Below are 20,691 nucleotides of genomic sequence, written 5' to 3'. Positions count from 1 at the left end.
CCTGCAGATTTCATGCTTTGTTTAATCCATCTAGCAATGGTGTCTCTAGAAACTGGTCCATGAGGCTTAGCATAGGAAATAAGCAATTGACGACAGTCCTTTCGGAGGGAGGCAGTTCTTTCAATATAAACATTTAACAAAGTAAACACGCAGAGTTTTTTGTCCAGAGCGTAACGTTTGAATATAATGGGAGACAAAGGTCTGTTCTTCCCCCCGCTGCTTTTGGTTTGTTTAAGACAAGAAGTTATGGTAAATGATATGTGTTCTGACTGTACATTCATGCTATCCAAAGATAATAACTGTAGTGTTTGTGTTCTTTGAACAGACACCAGGGCCATGATTATGACTAGTTTTTGCGTGAGAAGTTTCAGTGTGATATCGTGAACATCGGGGAAATCTTTTAGATAAGCAAGTACTTGTTGTGGGTCCCATGTTGTTTCATATCTGGGTAATGCAGGTTTGATGTTGAATAAACCTGCCATGAATCTGGAGACAATAGGATGGCTGCCCAGCTTAATACCGTCAATAACAATGAAACTTGATAATGCACTTCTAGCTGTTCCCACAGTACTGTATCCGGTACACTTAGATAAGTGAGGCAAGAACTGAAGAACACTTTGAAGGCTTGGATTGATCTGGTGTACATTATGCTCCTCACAGAATTTCACCCATGCGGTAACGTATGTTTGGTATTGTTTGCGGGTCCCTGTTCTCCACGACTGGAGTATAATATCAAGTGGTTCACCTGTAATGCCTTGTTTTGTCAGGGCTAGCCTGACCCAAGACAGCCAAGGAGTTGTAGTTTTGGGTAAAGAGGGTGTATTTCCTCGGGATTGTGAGGTAGCGTCAGTGTTTTCCTGTTGTTTATTATCTTTATTGGCTTGTCCTGAAGCATGTGAAGTAGGCGCGGGTACCAAAACTGAGTTTCCCAATAGGGAACTATCAGGATTGCAGACACCTTGTTGAACTGAAGTTTCTGAAGGACTTTCCCTATGAGACTAAAAGGTGGGAAGCAGTATATTAGCTGAGTTGATATTGTGACCAGTCAATTGTAAAGGCATCAATCGCTATGGCACCTGGGTCAGGTTTCCAGGCTACGTATTTCTGGACTTTGTGGTTTAGTCTAGAGGCAAACATGTCTATTTGCGGCATTCCCCATATGTTTGTAAGGTGTTGAAAGGAGGCTAGAGCAAGGGACCACTCAGTGTTGCTGTCATGTTGCCGGCTTGCTTGGTCAGCCTCAGTGTTAAGAATGCCTGGTAAATGGGAAACAGACAGTTTTAAGCTTCGTTCTTTACACCAGAGCATGATATCCCTTGCCATATCATTATATTGTGGGGAATGAGTGCCTCCATACGTTGGAGGTAGGAGACTGATGTAGTATTATCACATAAAATTGTGATAACCTTGTCATGCAAATGATTGCATAAGGATTTTAGTGATAGAAACACGGCTTTCAGTTCTAGAAAATTAATGTGGTTTTGCGATTCATCTGGTGACCACCGTCCTTTTGCTATGGAATCAGTGCCTTCAATCACGCCATCCCAACCCGAAAGCGAACTATCTGTTTTTAGGGTTAGTTCAGGTAGCTGTAAGGCTAATGGGCAAGGAAAAAGGTCACTTTCCCTTATCCACCATTCTAGATCTTTCTGAGCAAGAGGTGAGATAGTCATTGCCCCATCCAGATTCCATTCTTGTGATTTAAGTGCATTAGTTTTATCAGTCTCTAAAGACCTGTAGAAAAGGGGTCCATAATACACTCCAGAGAATGAGGCAACCATGAGGCCTACCACAGAAGCAACTTCTCTGATGGGTACAGGTCTCTGATATTTTAAAAGACTTCTACATGCATTTTTTAATTTATCAACTTTATCAGGGACCATGGTGATATCCATTGTAACAGAGTTTAGAATAAATCCCAGAAACTTGACTTGTTGTGATGGTTTTGTCACTGATCTGGTGTCATGGACAGTAAAACCTAGGGATTTTAGCTATTTAATGGTATCGCTAACTTGTTTATCAAGCTCCTGAGGTGTATCAGCTAGCAAGAGGATGTCATCAATGTAACCCACCAGGTGGGAGCCTCTTGATCTAAGGGAGGCGTAAACTGGTTTCACAAGTTTAGCGAAGGACCTTGGGGCACTAGATAGCCCATTGGGTAAACAAGTAAATTCATACAAGTTGTTTTTGAAAATAAATCTGAGATATTTTCTATGATCAGTTACTATAGGAACTGAGTAGTACGCATCCTTGAGGTCGAGAACTGCCATCCATGAGCCTTGTTTAATCAACTGGGCAGCGCTGTTTGCAGTGACTCCATCTTAAAGTGTTTATAGGTCACTTGTTCATTTGGCCTTTTCAAGTTTAGAATTAACCTATGTGATCCATCTTTCTTGGGTCGTGTGAAAACCGTGGAGATGAATTCGGCTTCACAATGAGTGGCTTCCACGATAACATTTTTAGTTAACAATTTAGAAATCTCTGTCTCAATAATTTCTTCTTCTCCTCTGGAGAAGTGAATATGAGGAACGACAGTTTGAAAAGGCTCTGAATCAAAGGCTATACGATAGCCAGTTACCATCTCAAGGATAGCACTATCAGAGGTCATCAGCATCCAGGTAGCTACAAATTTAGATATATTACCAGCTGTAAAGATTTTAACATGGATGTCGCTTACCAGGTCATTAGAGCTTTCTAGGTCGATTTCGACTGTTGTCGATGTTTTGTGCTCTGTTTTTGACCGTCTTTCCTTTTCCAGGGCCTGAAGCCCTGGCCTCTCAAGTTTTTTGAATTCCTGTGAGAGTACTTGCCACCATAAGAATTGTAGTTACTGCTGTGGTAGTCTTTGGGTAGGATTTTGGCACCAATCTTGTTCTGGTCACCAATATCCTTCAGTTGCTTATGGAGGTCATCTCCAGAGAGCATGTCAGAAAAAGTAATCTGAGAGGAGCATAGGTATGTATAATCCTTCCCTATGTCTGACTTCATAAGTTGTTTCCTCTGCACATTAATCTCATAATTTGCATGTGATAGCAGAGATAGGGCCTCAAGGCTCATTTTCTTCATTGTTTGAAGTTGGTCATTGCTCAGATTCCCCGTCATGGACAGGTCAGCCATACGTAACACTGGTATAATGCCTTTTATAAGGGCTTGTTGAATATTATATTTTGTGCATCACTTTTCTTAGTGTGATCCCTGAGCTTTCGCCAGATGCCCGGGTTAACCCTGGTAGGCTTAGGATTTTTGCAGTTTTCTGGCCTTTCTTGGCGATCCAGCTTGTCCTTTAATGCTTTATCAGACATACGATGTCTAAGCATTTTGTCAGTTAGCTTAGCAAGCTGATTGTGCTGGAGCTTGGCTCCAGGGGTGTCATCTGACTCGTACTCTTTTTGGAGTTCAGCCAACGTTTCATCCACATCTGGGTCATCAGAGTCGAGCTCTTTGTTAGAAGGATCTGAGCCATTGTTTTCATCAATGATCTCATTCATCAATTCTTCAGGGTCGCGGTCATCGTCGTCAACATGCTCTTTGCTCGAGGAGCAAACATGGCGCCGTTTTTTTGGCGGGAAGATCTGTCTGGGTTGCATGTCGTTTGACCGGCCCTGGTCCGTTTCCCTTCACGGAAGGGGTTTTCGAAGTCTTTTGTTGATGGAGAGCCGTTGTTAGGAGGGCCATCTCGTTGATTGAAGTGGTGGTTTGCTCGGGTGGCACGGCCGATCCCGAGGCTCTTTGATCGTCATTCACGAAGATCTTCTTTGGAGGGTTTTCAGGTTGTTTTCCTTCATCGTCTGAATCAAGGTTGACTTCTTCAGTAGGTTTAGACATTTTCATGCCGAGTTTACGTGATAGCAGAGGTTAAAAGACCGATTTTTAAACAGATTTTGAACTGGTGAACTAAAGCGTGACTGTTTGGTCGGACAACAAACTCGCACCGAGCTCGGATACGCATGCCTGCTATCTCACGTGACCTCCGATTGTATGCAAATGCAAGGTAGAATTAGAATCTCCAAGCTGCATCTGATGATGAAAGGAGGGTAAATACCTCAACTGAGGAGGGAAAGGGGAGGGGGACTCAGTTCTCAAGAAAGTCTTTATGGGAGGTAGTGTGAGGCATAATTAAAAATGGGGAACTGGTCTGACAACATATTACGTCTCTGAGCGGGGGTAGGGGTTGCCGAGACGAAACAATAACCTTTTAAGTAATTTATCGAGATTCCTTCAGAAATCGAAGGAAAAATGGAAAGTAACTTATATCTCATAACGAGTCCTCAGTTTAAGCATTGATTGCACCGACAGGTTTTTGTTATTGTCTTACAGTACTCTTCAAGTTTTATGATTACAATAGCTTTGGTTGATGGTTGATCGCGAGCACATAGTGCATCACTAATAAATATTATTTAACAATTATTCGCCGAAAGCGAGGTAAATATCGTCGAATAATCCCCGAGACGAAGTCGAGGGGATTATTCGACAATATTCACCGAGCCTGAGGCGAATAATTGTTTTAGTATAATTTCAGAGCTGAACAAAAGAGAAATTTCTAAAATCATAACATTTTAGTAACATTTATTAACATTTTATTTTAACATTTTATATAAACCGCGTGGAGCGGTTTATATAGCGTCGTATAAGGAACCGCTCCACCAATCAGATTGCTGGAAACTCTTTGCTCAGCTCTGAAATTATACTAATATCGGATAGTAAATCAACACGAGATCTGTTTGAAGGAGTAGAAATTCATTCACAGTCAGTCTAAAAGTTATGCATTCATATGACTTTTTCATCTACTTCGATCAATTCCAACACTTTAGTAGAATTAAACAGAAAAACCAAGAATTAAACAGAAAACCTGGCCAGTTATCTTTGTTTCGTATTTTTTGTTTTGTGATGATTAACGTCCGTTAATTAGTTAATTTATTGTTTCGCGATCTTGTTTTGACGAGAACGCCTTCAAACAACAGAAGAGAAGGAAAACACTGAACTTTCTCAGAGGAAAACGAGTTATCACTGACAACTATGGAGGATCGGGTTGGTAGCCCTTTTCTCGACTTTGCATTGTCCCGTCTCTAGAAATTTTTTTTCGCTTCTTAGTTGTTTTTGTCCCGTTCAGCTTCCCACTATGTGCGACACAGACGATAAAGTGATCCACTGTAAATCATTTTCAAAAGTCAAGAAAAGTAGATTAAAAAAATTTTGAAATACCGCCAAACAAGAGAATGTAAATGAAACGTTACGTACCATCATATTCCTTAATACATTTTACATTTTTCATGTACCAGAAATTAGATTCACACGCATATTTGATCGCATAATTTCGGTAAGGAATTATGTTTTAATTATATCTTTAAAATTTCCTTTACAATGCGTCCATAAAGGTATCTTCCAAATGACTCCTTTAATTTCACTCCAGTCGGAGGAATTTTAAGATAAATTCATATCACGAACCTCAAATTTTTTGCGAAGTGTCCTGCAAACATTTTCGGAAAACCTTTTGGCCTATAAACGAGCACAAGAGGTATCCGACAAAATCGATTTGAGAAGGAATTTACTTACTTAAGCCCATCGCTCCTCCTGAAGCATAGGCCCCCGACAACATTCCGCCAGAGTGCTCTGGCCTTTGCTGCTCTTTCAAGTTGTCTCCAGGTCTTGATGTCGGCGTCGAGGTCACGGCGCCAAGTGTTTCTTGGCCTTCCTCTCTTTCGCTCTTCCGCTTCCCCTGGGGATTCCACTTCAGCGCCTGCCTTGTGATGTTGTTGGCTGGCTTTCTCAAGGTGTACCCGATCCATCCCCATCTTCTACACCGGATCTCTTCGTCAGCTGGCAGCTGGTTGGCACGCTGCCACAGGTTTGCATTGCTGATGGTGTCGAGCCAGCGTATCTGGAGGATCCTTCTCAGGCAGCTGTTGAGGGAGGTCTGCACTTTTCTGATGATGGTCTTCGTGGTCTTCCATGTCTTCGCTCTATACAGAACTACTGACTTGACGTTGGAGTTGAACCTTCGATAGAAGGGGGGTCGGCCTTGTGGCTTCCGTCGACTCACGGCTTTCACCACACGGCGTCAAATGTCATCTTGACGAGGTCCATTCCCCTCCCAGGGCAGTAGTCTTTTGGTCCGTTGTTGGCGTTTCTGTAGTATGCAAAATTTTTACGGTGTGAGGTTGCTAGCCCCACACCCAACCCTCCTCCTCTCTCATCCGGGCTTGGGACCGGCCATGGCGGAGTTAGAAGGAATTTACTGGCTTCAAAATATAACCATTCAATATATTGAGTTTTTTTCTACGGAAAGCCGAAAGCCGAGAAATCGTGATACAGATCATGAAATTAAAAAATCCATCGTTGTAAAGAGTCGACAACAGTAAATCTCATTATTTTTTAACAAAATATACAATATTCAATCTGATTTCCTCCAAAAATCAGCTTCAATTCCAGCGCATGGAAAACTTTTTCTTCGAGGCCTATTGTCACACGATAATGCATTCAAACTCGAAATTTAAGGTGTTGTCTGCTAGGTGGAATCGGATATTGATCTAACCAATCAGATTTGATGTCTTATTCTATACATTCGACATTAAGTCAGGTTGTAGACATGTTTTTACGACCGTCAACTTGATGGCTTGATAAAACCCACGGCTAAGAATAGGTGTAATATATTTTCGTCTGCTACAAGCCCCTTTAAAAGGGTAAGAGCTCTCTCCGCTGATATTTTATTTTAAGGAACGGGGAGAGTTCTCTATTTCTCTAATTCAGCGCACAATTTCAGGTGATATTGTTGATTCTTTTTTCATAGTTTTACCTCTATTTATAGCCGCGAGAACAAGGTAAGAGCTCTCTTTACAAAGCGTTTCCTAAACAGCGAATAATTGAGCTTTTCTTGTTAATTTTGGTATGAATGAACAAACAATTTTCCTTTTCACCTTTCCTCTCTTATCAGTCAGTGCAGTGCTAAGTTTAAAAATCAAATATCTCTCGGAATTATTCAGAGAATCGCTTTCAATTGCTTACAACTCCTATGATCCTTTTTAAATTACCAAAACGAGAGAACGGTTGTGTTTTTGTCACTGTCTTTGTGACACTTAAGAGACCAGGAACAAACCGAAAATACTAACTCTTGTAGCCCTTCTGCAATTAATGTGCTTTGTTTTAATTTCACGTCATTTACAGCTGAAGGATGAACATACATACAAGCTGGTGTAAACATGTCGCCCAACATTAAGATATTTTGGCAGGTTTTACCACTGATTGCCTTTTGCCATGCAGCAAAAAACAACAGCAGCGGTGGCAAATGCAATGGTAAGATGATAAATTTATTTTTTTTCAAATATATCCAGACATTGTTATTTTCATCATTTCGTCTCAGTCAGTGTCATTCCAAAATAGAACAGAAAAGGAGAAATTCACTGAAAGATTGATATAGAACGATGATTACATGAGCGAACAAATTATTCTTAATTAGAAAGATGAATTTGTTATAATGAATATGCACAAGAAAAGTAGTCATATTTCTGACAGCGTATGAAACAAGTGTTATCGGTTGTGTATTTTTTCTTGACACAGGGCACCCAACCATATCCACCTTATGGACTTCTTTGGCGTACACAGGCTGCAACTTACAATAGCACGATAAGGAACTTAGATTTAACACTCGGGATGAATTGAAGCAGAGTTTTGAGATCAAACATTTTACGGTTGCACCTTTGGGGTATGTATAGTAGGGATACCGTCATGACAACACGCAAATAAAAAGAAGGTTTTCACTTCAGTAATATCCAGGAGTGTTTGGCTAGTGTGTTCTGCAATTCAAAAGACAAAGTCTTGGAGTGTTTTTTTTAACAGATCAGTTATATCAGAGTAGAACAAAACACCAACGAGCGAGTCCAGTCACAAATTGCTTTCCTGACGGAATTCTTTCTGAAACATTGAGAAGAGCCGTTAGGTCCTGTGTATACCGAAAAGCTTCGAAGCCAAAGTACACACGACTGATCCTTTCAGAGAGAGCACGTTGAATTGTTGCTTCTCTGACATAGAACCGTAGACCTCACACGTTCTATACTTGTCATAATTGTGGATGTCAAGTTATTCCTTTAAAGAAAATTATCCAAAGTCACTTACTCTTATTTTATCACCACTAAAGAAAAGAAAAATCAGGATGATTTTGAAAGATTCATTCGTTTGGAAATCATATGCTCATCTCCCGATATTAGTCCTCTTTTTTTGACCAAAAGGATAGCTTTATCATCTTTCCTTAAATATGCAAAAGGCTCGAGAAACAAACATCTGGTCGAGACATTATCATAGTATCGCCAAGAAACATTACCACGCAGTTCAGTTCGCACGAGTTTTTTATTGCATTTGGAAAAAGCATGGTCACGTGATACTTATCGGGCTTAATCATAACCGCCACAGCTGTCAAAAATAGAAGGCATTGCCCAATGAAATACTTTGAACTTTCCCACTAGTTTGGCGCATTTTGATATTTGTATTCGTATTGATTCTTTTAAGTGTCCTGCCCTAACATACTCGTACCTCAGTGGAATGTTATTCCGAAGAAAGTCGTCTTTAGAGGAAGCGAAAAGGGTCCACGCCAACCCTTATATCTCTATCTAGAGAAGAGGAAAGAAATTAGCATGGATATACTTCAAGACTCTGGTTAGTTTTGTCGGTAAATAAGGATTTCCAAGCTGCATCTGATAGTAATAATAGGGTAAATAATTCAACCGAGGATAAGAAACATTCAGGGAATGGGGACACAATTCAAAAGAAAGTCTTTAGAAGGGGCGGTAGGTGTGAGGCATAGTCAAAAATGAGGAACTGGCCTGGTCTTACCAGATATGACCTCTCATAGTGGAGATGGGGATTACCAAGAAAAGGAAAACAACCTGTTAAGCAGAAATCTCCGTATGCCTTTAGAAATCGTGGGACAGATGGAAAGTAACATTTTTCATAGCGAATCCGCAGTTTATGCAGTGATTGCACCGACAGGCGCAATCGATGTGGTCTTACCAGGTTTAAATACCTTTGATTGATGCGAGCAAACACTGCATTGCTAATGAATATTATTGTCGGACAGTGAATCAGCACGAGATCTGTTTGAAGGGGTCCGAATTCATTCACAGTGCTACACGTGGTTGGCCAGGCCTTAAATGTCCTTAACCGCTAAACTAGCCATTGGTTACAAGGCTATGTTACTTCGCTCTGTGGAAACAGACAACGGCTCTTTTGAGGAGCAGGAAACTTTCTTCCATTCGAAATTATTTGTTTCTCAAGACCGTGTCCAAGTGTTTTCTTAGAATAGCAGGAGACACTAGATATCTTGATTTTATTAGGATGTTCCTCCAAAGTTCTCCTTTGTGACGCACTTCAACCGGTTTAGCTTTCGATGGTAGACATCATGGTGCTTGTTATTCATTAAAAAATGAACGGCTCAACTTAAATTAATTCGGGAAACGATGGTTTACATCGACTGAGAACATCTTTTTAGTCACCACAAAAAAAACCCTTCAAATCAATTTATGCCACTATTACTCGCTTAGGTTTGATAAATAGACATCCTATAGGTTCGTATTCATGTCATCGGTGTATCATATTTGCTTGTATGTGAACACCACAATAAATTGTTTCTATTAACTGAATGTTTCAGCGTTGCCAAAAGAAAATTTATTTATATTGCAATATTTCTACACTTCCTTGACCCTGGACTCCGAAATCTACTTCAACGTTACATACATACATAGGTTAATTGACCACTCCCCAAAAGGACCAACACCCACCCATCCCACCCAGGGGAGGATATCCATCACACAGTAATTTCGTGCATGGGAAATTAACGTCTCCTACCCCTAACCCCGCCAGGAGACGGGGCCCACGGTTTATTCGTCCTTATCTGAGAAGACTAGATTATCTATCCATTTCTTGATTATAAAGTAGGGTAGCAAATTCTCCTCACTTATTTTAAGACCATGAGTATTGGTCCGGCCGGGGCTCGAACCCTCGACCTCCCGCACAACACAATTCGGCGCTCTAACCAATTGAGCTAACCGGGAGGCGGTTTTACTTTATCAACGTTAAATGTTATTTTCCATGTTCAAGTCTTTACGTAACGAGGGACGCTTTGTGTTTATAAGGCGAAAATGAAGTTCGATTCCATCAACAAGAGCAAGGTAAAGATAATTTGTTAACATGAATAATTTCGTTTTTCAAATGGAATAAAAAACACTCGACTTCAATCAAGGGAAAATAGTAGAACATTACTTTCTCTTGATTCATTCAATCAAGGGAGAGTTTTTGTCCGTGATCATTACGTGTACATGCTTGTTGTACCAGAATGTGAAGCGCCAAGCTGAGGGACTGGATTAATCAAAAGGCTGTGTTTTGGCCAACATCATGGAATTAGTCAACTACATTTTACAGGTAGAGATCAATTTTGTGCTTGTCGCAATAATTTCAGTGTCACGAACCTTCCCCAGTTGCAACATAGTCCAGTTGACCTTAATTCTTAAGCCAGGTTATTTGGATTTCTGGTGATATTCAGAACGTTGAAAAAGGAAAAGCGGATCAAATTTAGGCACATCACGTTTGCGTGGCCCTTTAAAAGCCGTTAGCAGAACAAAATGGAGTCATAGTTAGCCCAATGGATAGTGCGCTGGACTGTTGTGCGGGAGGTCGAGGGTTCGAGGTCTTAAAATAATTGAGAAGAATTTGCTACCTTTCTGTAACATCAAGAAATGGTTGGATATTCTAGTTTTCTCGGAAAGGGACGAATAAATGGAGGTCCCGTCTCCTGCAGGGTTCGGGTAGGAGAAGTTAATTTCCCACCGGCACGAGATTACTGTGTGATGGATGTCCTCCCCTGGGGTGGGATGGGTGGGAAGGTGAGATTGAAATGGACTGAAGCGGCTGTCAGAGGCGCCTGAGAAAATGCCGACGTCTGTTCTCAACCTCAACAACATCTCATTGTAACAAACCTGTAATTCAGCTCTCTGCAAAAGGTTTGAATAAACATCATATTAGTATCATATTAGTATAGATGATAGCGTCCCCTTGACCTTCTGTTCATTTCTTATTCTTCCGGTATACTTCATATACGGAGACTTTTCTGCCTTATTTGTGAGCGTGTTTCTTAATTTGCAGAAACTAAATTTAAGTGTTTTTGTTAGAGCAAAACGACAATGGTCAAATAAACGAAACTCTGAACGACGCCATCATGACAATTTGCACTGTAAAATCTCATTTTGTTTATCTTTTTTTACTCAACTTGATCATTACAAACTGAAACCTTATTACATAGCAAATGAGAACAATTGAATGTTTTCTTTTTGCAACTTGCTTTAGAGTAGTAGAGTAAACTATGCGGTGATAAACCGGCTGACGAACGTGACTTTCAAATATATTCGATTTTTATTAACACGTACTGAGCGGTGCCCTTCTGTCACAGATGACGGGAATAATCAGTTTGCTGTTCGGCGATTGAATTCAAGATAAACAAATACGCTATAATGAGACAGACTTTTGTTTTCCCTGGTTCTACTGTTATTTAAATTTTTCAGTAGAAAACGAACAAAAACAAGGTGATTAAGACCTCAATTGTAATTCAATTAAACTAAGGAATATTTTTAAGTTCCTGAACTCAAGACATGATGCGGGGAAGCAGGCAAGACCTGAAGGTGTTTAAACAATGAAGACAGCAAACAAGACAGAAAACAAATTTTGATGTTAAGAAATTCAACAAAGTACGGAACGATGGATTGTTTATTCAGGTTCTTAATTATGCGTCTCATTGCTAACCAAGAATTAGAGAGAAAACCTTGTCAGTGAACTTTGTTTTGTTTTGTTTTAATGAAGAGGTTAAATCTGCACAGTTAATTAATTGTTGCGAGAACTTGTTTTGACGAGAACACCTTCAAATAACTGAATAGAGAAGGAAAACAATGCACGGTGTGATAGGTAATCACGATTTATGGAGGTAATTTGATAATATCAACTAAGTTGCAATTGTAAATTGGCCACCGTAAAGAGTTAAAAAGCTGACGTTTCGCGTTTCGAGCGTTAGCCCTTCGTCAGAACGAATGACGAAGGGCTAACGCTCGAAACGACAGTTTTTAACTCTTTACGGTGGCCAATTTACAATTTCAACTTAGTTGATATTATAAAATTACCTTGTTAGCCCCGCCGACGCAGCGCCACTGTATTTTTAGAAACTTACCTCTTTTATGATTTATGGAGCGTTTGGTTAGTAGTCCTTTTCTCGACTTTTTCCCGTTTCTAGCGATGTCAATTTCGCTTCTCATTTTGTTTATCTTTTTTTACTCAACTTGATCATTACAAACTGAAACCTTATTACATAGCAAAGGAATATTTTTAAGTTCCTGAACTCAAGACATGATGCGGGGAAGTAGGCCAGACCTGAAGGTGTTTAAACAATGAAGACAGCAAACTAGACAGAAAACATATTTTGATGTTAAGAAATTCAACAAAGTACGGAACGATGGATCGTTTATACAGGTTCTTAATTATGCGTCTCATTGCTAAACAAGAATCAGAGAGAAAACCTTTTCAGTGAACTTTGTTTTGTTTTGTTTTAATGAAGAGGTTAAATCTGCACAGTTAATTAATTGTTACGAGAACTTGTTTTGACGAGAACGCCTTCAAATAACTGAATAGGGAAGGAAAACAATGCACAGTGATAGGTAATCATGATTTATGGGGGTAATTTGTTAATATCAATTAAGTTGAAATTGTGAATTGGCCACCGTAAAGAGTTAAAAAGCTGACGTTTCGAGCGTTAGCACTTCGTCGAAGCGAATGACGAATTCTTATGAAATATAGTGAAAAAATGTTTTCTTTGAAAATGGGCACTTTGATCAATAATTGTACCGAAATATTTTCACCAGGTTTTATATTCCCAGTGGCGCTAAATTCACCTGTGAGTAAATTGTAACGCTGCAGTGCCCTTGGCCGCTATATTGATGGCGAAATAACAGACATGACTTCGCTCTTGCATGAAATATTCTTGACTGTGGTTTGGCGGGCATGTTCCAACAGTATACAGTGGAGGTCGACACATCACCCAAACTTTGATAATTTGACGGTTCATTTTAAACTATGGAATTAAGCCGAGCATAACCTGCAGGTAAGAGAATTTTCGTTCATTTTGCTTGAATGGTTTAATTATGTTCAAGTTTTCGTCAGTTCAAACTTTTATCGGTTTTAAATAGGTGTATCTGTTTGTTGAAAACGAAAAGTGCGACAAAAACAGATGAATTTATCAAAATGACTTCATATCGACGCATGCTTAAAAACAACTGAACCCTTTACTGTTGACTCCTCCCTGATCCAGTCCGCAACCTGGGCGCATGTATTTCTCAGGATTAATACAAAATCTTCTAAAGTATTTCGTAAAACTAAAATAATAATACGAATTTTTTTGTCTATCTGTGCCTTGTACAATATCAAGTAGAAAGAACACTTTGAGTTTTTCAGCGTATTTCATTCCATTAGAGAGCGAACGACGACACATTCAATTTAGTGACGTTCGATAGTTTATGAACAGGAATTATTTCGTCTTTTCAATTCATCTGCAGGAAACAAGTCTTTAATCAGTCTACAGATTAACGAATTTGTGCCGGCCTTTCCTATTGAAAACTATACTTTTAAACAGGTTACGAATCATTTTTAGTCAGATCTTACCGTTTAACTTAATTTTTCAAGGCAGAAAACGAACAATGCACAATCTCTTTGTCAAACATGTAGGTGGCGTACATTGATTTAATGCCTTCAATTAATTCAAAAGTTTTGATAGACATTTTGCTGTCCCAAAAAAAAAAATTGATGACAGACAAACAGTTATACGAGCAGAATTATTTTGAAAATGTACACAAATAACAATGCAGGCGCGTAGCGTCCTATACGCATATACGCACGTGCGTACTTGAAGTGACCAGAAAAATTTGAAAACAATGTTGTGTTGGCGCCAAGTTTGCTCCAAATAAGGACAAGACGCTTTGTTCTTTGCTTGTATTCACACAACTATTTCAAACAAGAAATAAAGAACGCAGTATTTTTCGCTCAGTTTACTTAGTTTCCTAGATCATATGTACTTGTGCGTACTTGAAAAAATGACCACGCTACGCGCCTGCCGAATGGATAGATATGATGCCCAGTGATAAAGTGGACTCGAAATGAGTGCAAAATCGCACAGTCCATCGATGACTCAAACGAAGTACACGAAATGGTACCGGTGTTAGCAGAATATTTTTCGGGAAAAATTAAAAGGAAATATATTATTTCAAAAAGATTTGAATGGAAACTCTAAGTAACCAAACAATAAAATCGGCGCTTCTTTTTTTTTTTTTTTTCAGTTTCAGATGAATCACCTAAAAAATAGGGTAAAATCATAATCTCTGGGCCTATACAAATTAATGAGCGGGTCTAAGTAAGCTCATGGACCGGGGTTGGTTTGATGTTTACATCCTTGAAGGCTTCACTGAGATGACAAAGAAAACAAATGGCTGCAGAATGTAAAGAAAATGAACTAAATTCATGAATGAGAAGTATCTTCCTCCAATTTATTCACCGTTAGAAGCGACGCAGACAAACTCCAATTGCTTTTATGTCAGAACAAGTTTTTCGGCTGAAATTATCGCTCGCTAAACGTAAGGAGCTGAATATTATTTGAAAAATAATATCTTATGAAGCAGCAATTTACTCCCAGTTTGAGATATGTTATCTTTTTGGAATTCTTGTTCAATTCCTCTCTGGGAGAAGAATACGTTATTCCTTCTGATATGGGGTCATCCCCGCAGAATGAGATGATTTTAAAAGGGACTTGTCAAATTCCGTCGAAAAGAATTTAGGAACTATGTTTAGGATAGCCTCGCTAAAAATCGAAATAGTTCTCTCGAAACTTAGCAAAAATTCATTTTCTGGAAACCAAGATTATTTTTAGCGAAGTGATGTGTTTTAAAACCAGTGGAGGAAAAAGGCGCTCCAACTACTTCCCCTGATTATCTTAGAGGTAGCTTTAAATGTCGCGGTGACTACGATATGAAATGGTATCTTCTGAAGAAGTAATCTTTCTTAACAAATTGAAGCACATCGAAAACAAAAATGATTTTTCTCCCGCCCCCTTGAAGAAAAGAAGTTCAACTCGAATAATTTGCTACTCGAGAACCTTTTCTCTGAGAATGAGAGAGAATTTAAGAGAGAACAGCATTGTTTATGGAACATAAGTTCTCATGGCGTCGTTATACAATGCAATCTTTGTGATCTTGCTCTGACAAGAACTTGTTAAAACAAATAAGGAAGGAAGACAGAGCACAGTCTGAAAAAGAAAACGAGCTACAATTGAAAAAGTACAAATTCCAGAAAATTCGGCCATGAGGTTTCAGTTTCTCAATCTGTCCTTTTTTTAACAGAATGTTGATTTTATTTTTCCTTTTTGGTTCCTTTATAGCTTCATGCCATTCGCTGTCGAGTAAGGGAAACATTGAAGAACTTCAAGGTGAATAATTTTTGTAAGTCAGGACAAGTTTATCAGCTGACAGTGCTAAAAATTCTTCGAGGATCAACAACTTTGTTATTCATCTACTGAGTTATGGATAACAAATTCGGACTGCAATATATATAGGTCAGGAAAGCCATTTTCCAGATACCTTCATTAGAATCTGGTAGTGACGCATTTTAATGCATCTTCTTAGTTGTAATCTTTGAGTTACGCACAAGGCCCACTTATTTTTTAAACAGAACTACATTTTAGCTTTTCCCTATTATAAAAACAGAAACAAGTTCTTACACTGGTATCTTGACTTGAACTTCAATGTTAAAAAATAGTTTTCTGAGATTTTGGAATTACATAAAGACATTAAGAATGAGATTCCCCGTATTAAAAAAAAAGGACAAAGAAATTTTCTCGAGGTTTGAAATAGATATTTCAAGGAAACTCTTCAAACATTAGTTAACAGAAAAAAATGGACTGACTGACTTCCCAAATCACGTATATCATAAGTCATAAGTTGAAAAATTGGATCTTTTCCTTTTCCACCTTGATACAGGTGTTTTCTCTTGAAACCAATGTTTTTGCTGAATGCTAGTAATTTAAATTATCCTTTTTGTATTCAATGCAGTGGAGCTACATGCAAAACAATTTTACAAGATCGTTTTTGCCGTTCAAAAAGTGAAGCTTTGACTGGCGCAAAGGAGTCTTAGGAAGACCTCAGTCGTGAGTTCAAAACAAGTTTCATGATCTTGTTTCACGTGGATTATTTTGTGGTTTTAATCAGTTCTTAATACTAATTATTAACCCTACCTATGTCGGCGGAAAAGTTATCACATTGTTCATGATTGAATTAGTAATATTAGTGGGCTTCGGCAGCACTGTTTTCTCAAAAAAGTAAAAAAAAAAGTGAAAAACAGAACGGAAATGGTAGGTTTAACCTCACTGGACAGATCATTACTGACCAAACATTATGATTTGATGAATAAATCTTTCTTGTACTGCTTCTACGTGGTTTCGCAATCTTGTTCTAACGAGTTCTTTAAACAATAAGAATGAGAACCTTGTTCGTGCTTTGTGCCAACTAAACAAAACTTGAATAACTGCGATTAAAGAGTGATCTGGTAAGTTATTGAAATTCTCAATCCTTTTCCTCCCTCTACAATGGTGAATTTCACGCTCGTTTTCTTCCTTTCTTTCTCAGCCTCCTCCAATTGGCTTTCAAATAACTTAATAATTATGGACGAAGATAAATCAATACAGTAAGTCAATTAAAGTTAGTAATCCAAGTTTGCAAGAGTTTAGATCCCCTAAGCCCATTATGGTATCGTCTTTTACATGTGAGAGCTTAAGGTTCATCGTTTTTCGTTCTGCAACTGACTCTTCTCATGGACATCAAATCCTATTTACAAGCGTGATAAGATGATATTACAAAAGAATACGAAAGATTTTTAATTTTGAGCTTGGTCTTTGGTAAAGAAAGTTCAGCCTTATTTATTTCTTTCGTCACGAGCGTGGGACAAAAGAAAAAGTAATCGTCGTCTACGAGCGATGCTTTTCACTTTGCTGATCCAAACTGCGAGGTCTGTAGTTATAGGGTGCGATTCCAGCTGGGAACTGCTTTTTCACTCATCAAAGAATTTACTCCCCGCGAGGGGGAGTAAAACAATCGATATTCAAATTAGCTACACGTTTGATTTCTGACTACCCCATTTTATGTGCAAAATGAATTATTTTTGATTGAAAGATTTTTTAGCAAATTAATCTGCTTGATCTCTGAGTTGCAAAAGAAGATCCTGGTTGTGCTATGATCTGAAAATGTAGCTACGTCACTCGTCGAGCCTTGAGCATTTGCATTTTTGATATTGGTATCAATCTTGTTCTATCAAAGAAGACAGATACGGGAAAAAAGAAACTCTGTGTTCGGCTTCTTCCAACAAATCGTACACAACTCGAATATGTTTTTGTCAGTCTAGCTTTGTTCGAAAGGGCAGAAATGTAATAATGCACAGATTTTATCAGTTTTAAAATCCAAAGGTTTATTTACATCTAATTCGGTTTATCTTCAAGAAAGCCATTTCAAACCCCAAGCGTGCAAATCGTGCTTGTAGTTTATTTACTTATGAGTGTTAGTGAATCAGTGGTACAAGAATATTTTTACGTGTTACTACACTTAAACAAATATGCAAGAAACCACGTCATTGTTTGAATTAATGTTAATCTAACAATATGACGCACTGTTTTATTTCAAGCATATGACAAGTAGTTTGTCGTTTTCAAAACGCGTTTTTACGAAAACTCTCCGACCAGAGGAATGAAAAACCCGTTCCGCTGTATCTGCTATATCATTCCTCTCTGTTGATAGCCACGGTAACAAGGTAAGAAACCTTTCTACTGCGTTTCGTTATCTAATGAGCGAGTTATTGTACTATTTTCTTCAACTGAGGGTAAGGCAGTTAACGACTTTAGACTAAAATTTTCAGACGTTGCACATTTGTTCAACGAAGCTTTCTTTTCATTTTAATCATCGTTTTGTCTTCGCGTAAAAGAGAAATCTCCTTTAATTGCGTAATTGAACGAATTTCATGGCAAATTCTATCAAATTGAAAACACTAGTGGCAAATCTTAATTCACTATTTGATTTCCTTATTTGATTTCCTTCCTTCGTTCACTTTCATTTTCCTTAAAGCTGAAGGATAACCAGCGACAAAACGAGCTCGTGAGAACATGTCCCCCAACATCAAGATATTTTGGCTGATTTTACAGTTAAATACTCTCTGTTTTGCGGTGAGAAACAACAGCAGTGGTGGAAAACAAAATGGTAACATGGTAAGCCCATTTTTATTCTCAATTGCTTTTCCATTTTCGTAATTAAAAATTGAGCAGTTATCGTCCCGAGAAAAAGAAGACAAATGGAGGAGAATCACTAAAACTTGTTAAAGCAACAAAAATTACAAAACAAAATTTAAAAAAAACACAAAATTAATAATTTGTGCGCTCTTGCGACAAAGGGTACTCATGCATATCCTCCATATGGAGCCTGTGCCTATGGCGCTCCCTTCGGCGCACAAGGTATCCCAGGTATCCCAGGTATTCCCGGGAGTCCGGGACCAGCGGGACCTTTGGGCATAGCGGGACCGCCCGGACCTCGAGGATCTACGGGACCTCAAGGGGACAAAGGAGAAGCCGGTAAACCAGGAAGTCAAGGCCACCCTGGTTCTCAAGGACCTCCTGGGAAAATAGGACCTCAAGGGTCCACAGGCCGACAGGGTCCACAAGGAACCAAAGGTGACGCAGGTGATAAGGGAAGTCAAGGAGCCCCAGGCCACAAGGGACCTCCAGGAGCACTGGGAAGTAACTGGATACAATGCGTTTTCAAAAATTTGAACGATGGAAAGGACACTGGCATGATCAAGGTACAGATGAAAGAAAATGCTTTTAAAAATGAACAGAACTGTGCATATTACTCATCTGTCTGATTAATCTTTTCAGAAACATATTTTTATCCAAAAAAGCCATCACCCCGTTGAGACCCTCTCCTTAACAAAATGAAGGGAAAAGAAAAAAATTTACGACATTTTTGCGACAAGTTAGGGACTGAGATCCAGTAAAGTTAATAGAAATATTACACTATTATACTTCTTTTATATGGATATTTCCTTCACCAGGAATGCCTTTTCATCAAAAAGTCGGCCAAAACAGCTCTGCGCGTTTTCTGGAGTGGCAACCTGCGTCTCTACAACTGCCATGGTTGCTGCAGACGATGGTATTTCACCTTCAATGGTGCAGAGTGCTCGACTCCTGCTGCCATTGAAGGGATTGTGTATATGGTACATGGAAATGGCGCCAAGAAGGATTTACATCGCGTGCGACAAATCGAAGGAGTCTGTGAAAAAGTCCGCAAAGGTGTTGTGCGCGTGGGATTCTGGGTCGGTAACTGTAATGGTTACGGATCTGCTGACGCATACACAGGCTGGAACTCAGTGTCCCGGATCTACGTGGAAGAAGTACCACCCCCACAGGCATAGTGCCTTATACCACCATGTTTGCATCATGTGAAGTTTAAAATAACGCGCTCTCATTGCTCAATATCTAACAGAAAAATAAGAAAAATAGCAAAGGAACTTAGATTTAACAGTCGGGATAAATTGAACCAAGTTGTGAAATCGGGCATTTTAAGGTTTCACCCGTGAGGTATGTAGAATAGGGATGCTTTCATGGCAACTCGCAAATAAAAGGAAGGTTTTCACTGAATGTCCAGGAGTGTTTGGTAAAAGTCTCGTATTTTAAAAGATAAAATTTTTGAGGTTTTCCCATTAGATCAGTTATATTAGGATAGAGCAAAACACCCATTAGCAAGTCCTGCTTTAAACTGCTTTCCTGACGGAATTCTTTCCGAAATACCAAGAAGAGATTTAGGTCCTGTATATACCGAAAACTATAAGCTTCGAATCCGAAGTACACACAGCTGATCCTTTCAGGAAAAGCACGTTGAACTGTTGCTTCTCCGTCATGGAACCGTAGTCCTTAATCGTTCTATACTTATTATAATTATGGATGTCGAATTGTTTTTTTAAAGCAAATTCTCAGATGTCGCCTCATTTTATCGCATTTAAAGAATAGAAAGTCAGGATGATTTTGAAAGATTCCTTCGTTTGCAAATCATATATTCATCTCCCGATAATATTCCTCTTATTTGACCGAAGGGGTAACTCTATCATCTTTCCTTAACTATGCAAATGACTAGAGAAACAGACTCCTGATGGAGACAATATCATAGTATTGCCAAGAAACATTACAACGCAGTTCAGTTCGCACAAGCTTTTGATTGTATCTGGGAAAAGCATAGTTCTGTGATACTTTTCGGGCTTAATTGTAATCGTTACAACTGTCATGAATAGAGGACATCACCCAATGAAATTCTTTGAACTGTCCCACTAGTTTGGTGCATTTTGTACTTTTATAAATTCGGACTATTAGATGTCTTGCGTTAACACATATTCGTGCCCCAGTGGAAATTATTCCAGAGAGAGACATCTTTGGGGGAAGCAAAAAGGGTCTACAACAACCCAAGTAATTATTCTCATATCTCTGTCTAGAGAAGGGGAAGAAATGAGAAGGAAGACTCTGGTTAATTTGTCGGTAAAATGAACAAATCGACAGTGGTTTGGCGTGGTCTGTACTCTTATCGGCAACGATATTCG

At 39.0% G+C, this 20,691-nt stretch overlaps 1 protein-coding gene and 2 pseudogenes across 2 annotated transcripts in view; 1 reads left to right on the top strand and 2 right to left on the bottom strand.

Annotated features, from left to right (window-relative positions):
* The window catches only part of LOC148734229 (uncharacterized), a 2,556-nt pseudogene extending 661 nt beyond the window's left edge, over positions 1–1,895 (bottom strand).
* LOC148734227 (uncharacterized) overlaps positions 1–19,741 on the top strand; it is a 221,737-nt gene extending 201,996 nt beyond the window's left edge. The window contains exons 2-5 of one of the 2 annotated variants that reach the window (XM_088754553.1): positions 17,579–17,865; positions 18,177–18,316; positions 18,499–18,903; positions 19,156–19,741. In XM_088754553.1, coding sequence (XP_088610679.1) covers positions 18,215–18,316; positions 18,499–18,903; positions 19,156–19,515 — 867 coding nt within the window. In that variant the 5' untranslated portion in view covers positions 17,579–17,865; positions 18,177–18,214 and the 3' untranslated portion in view covers positions 19,516–19,741. Of the gene's footprint in view, positions 1–17,260; positions 17,866–18,176; positions 18,317–18,498; positions 18,904–19,155 lie in introns of those variants that run through there. The other variant, XM_088754552.1, reaches the window with a different exon arrangement.
* LOC148734228 (uncharacterized) lies at positions 1,427–3,587 on the bottom strand (annotated as a pseudogene).
* Positions 19,742–20,691: the final 950 nt, after the last annotated feature.

The sequence above is a fragment of the Stylophora pistillata genome, chromosome 3 (assembly GCF_964205215.1).
Source record: "Stylophora pistillata chromosome 3, jaStyPist1.2, whole genome shotgun sequence".
NCBI classification, from domain to species: Eukaryota; Metazoa; Cnidaria; class Anthozoa; order Scleractinia; family Pocilloporidae; genus Stylophora; species Stylophora pistillata.
This window is presented reverse-complemented; position numbering and strand designations above follow the sequence as displayed.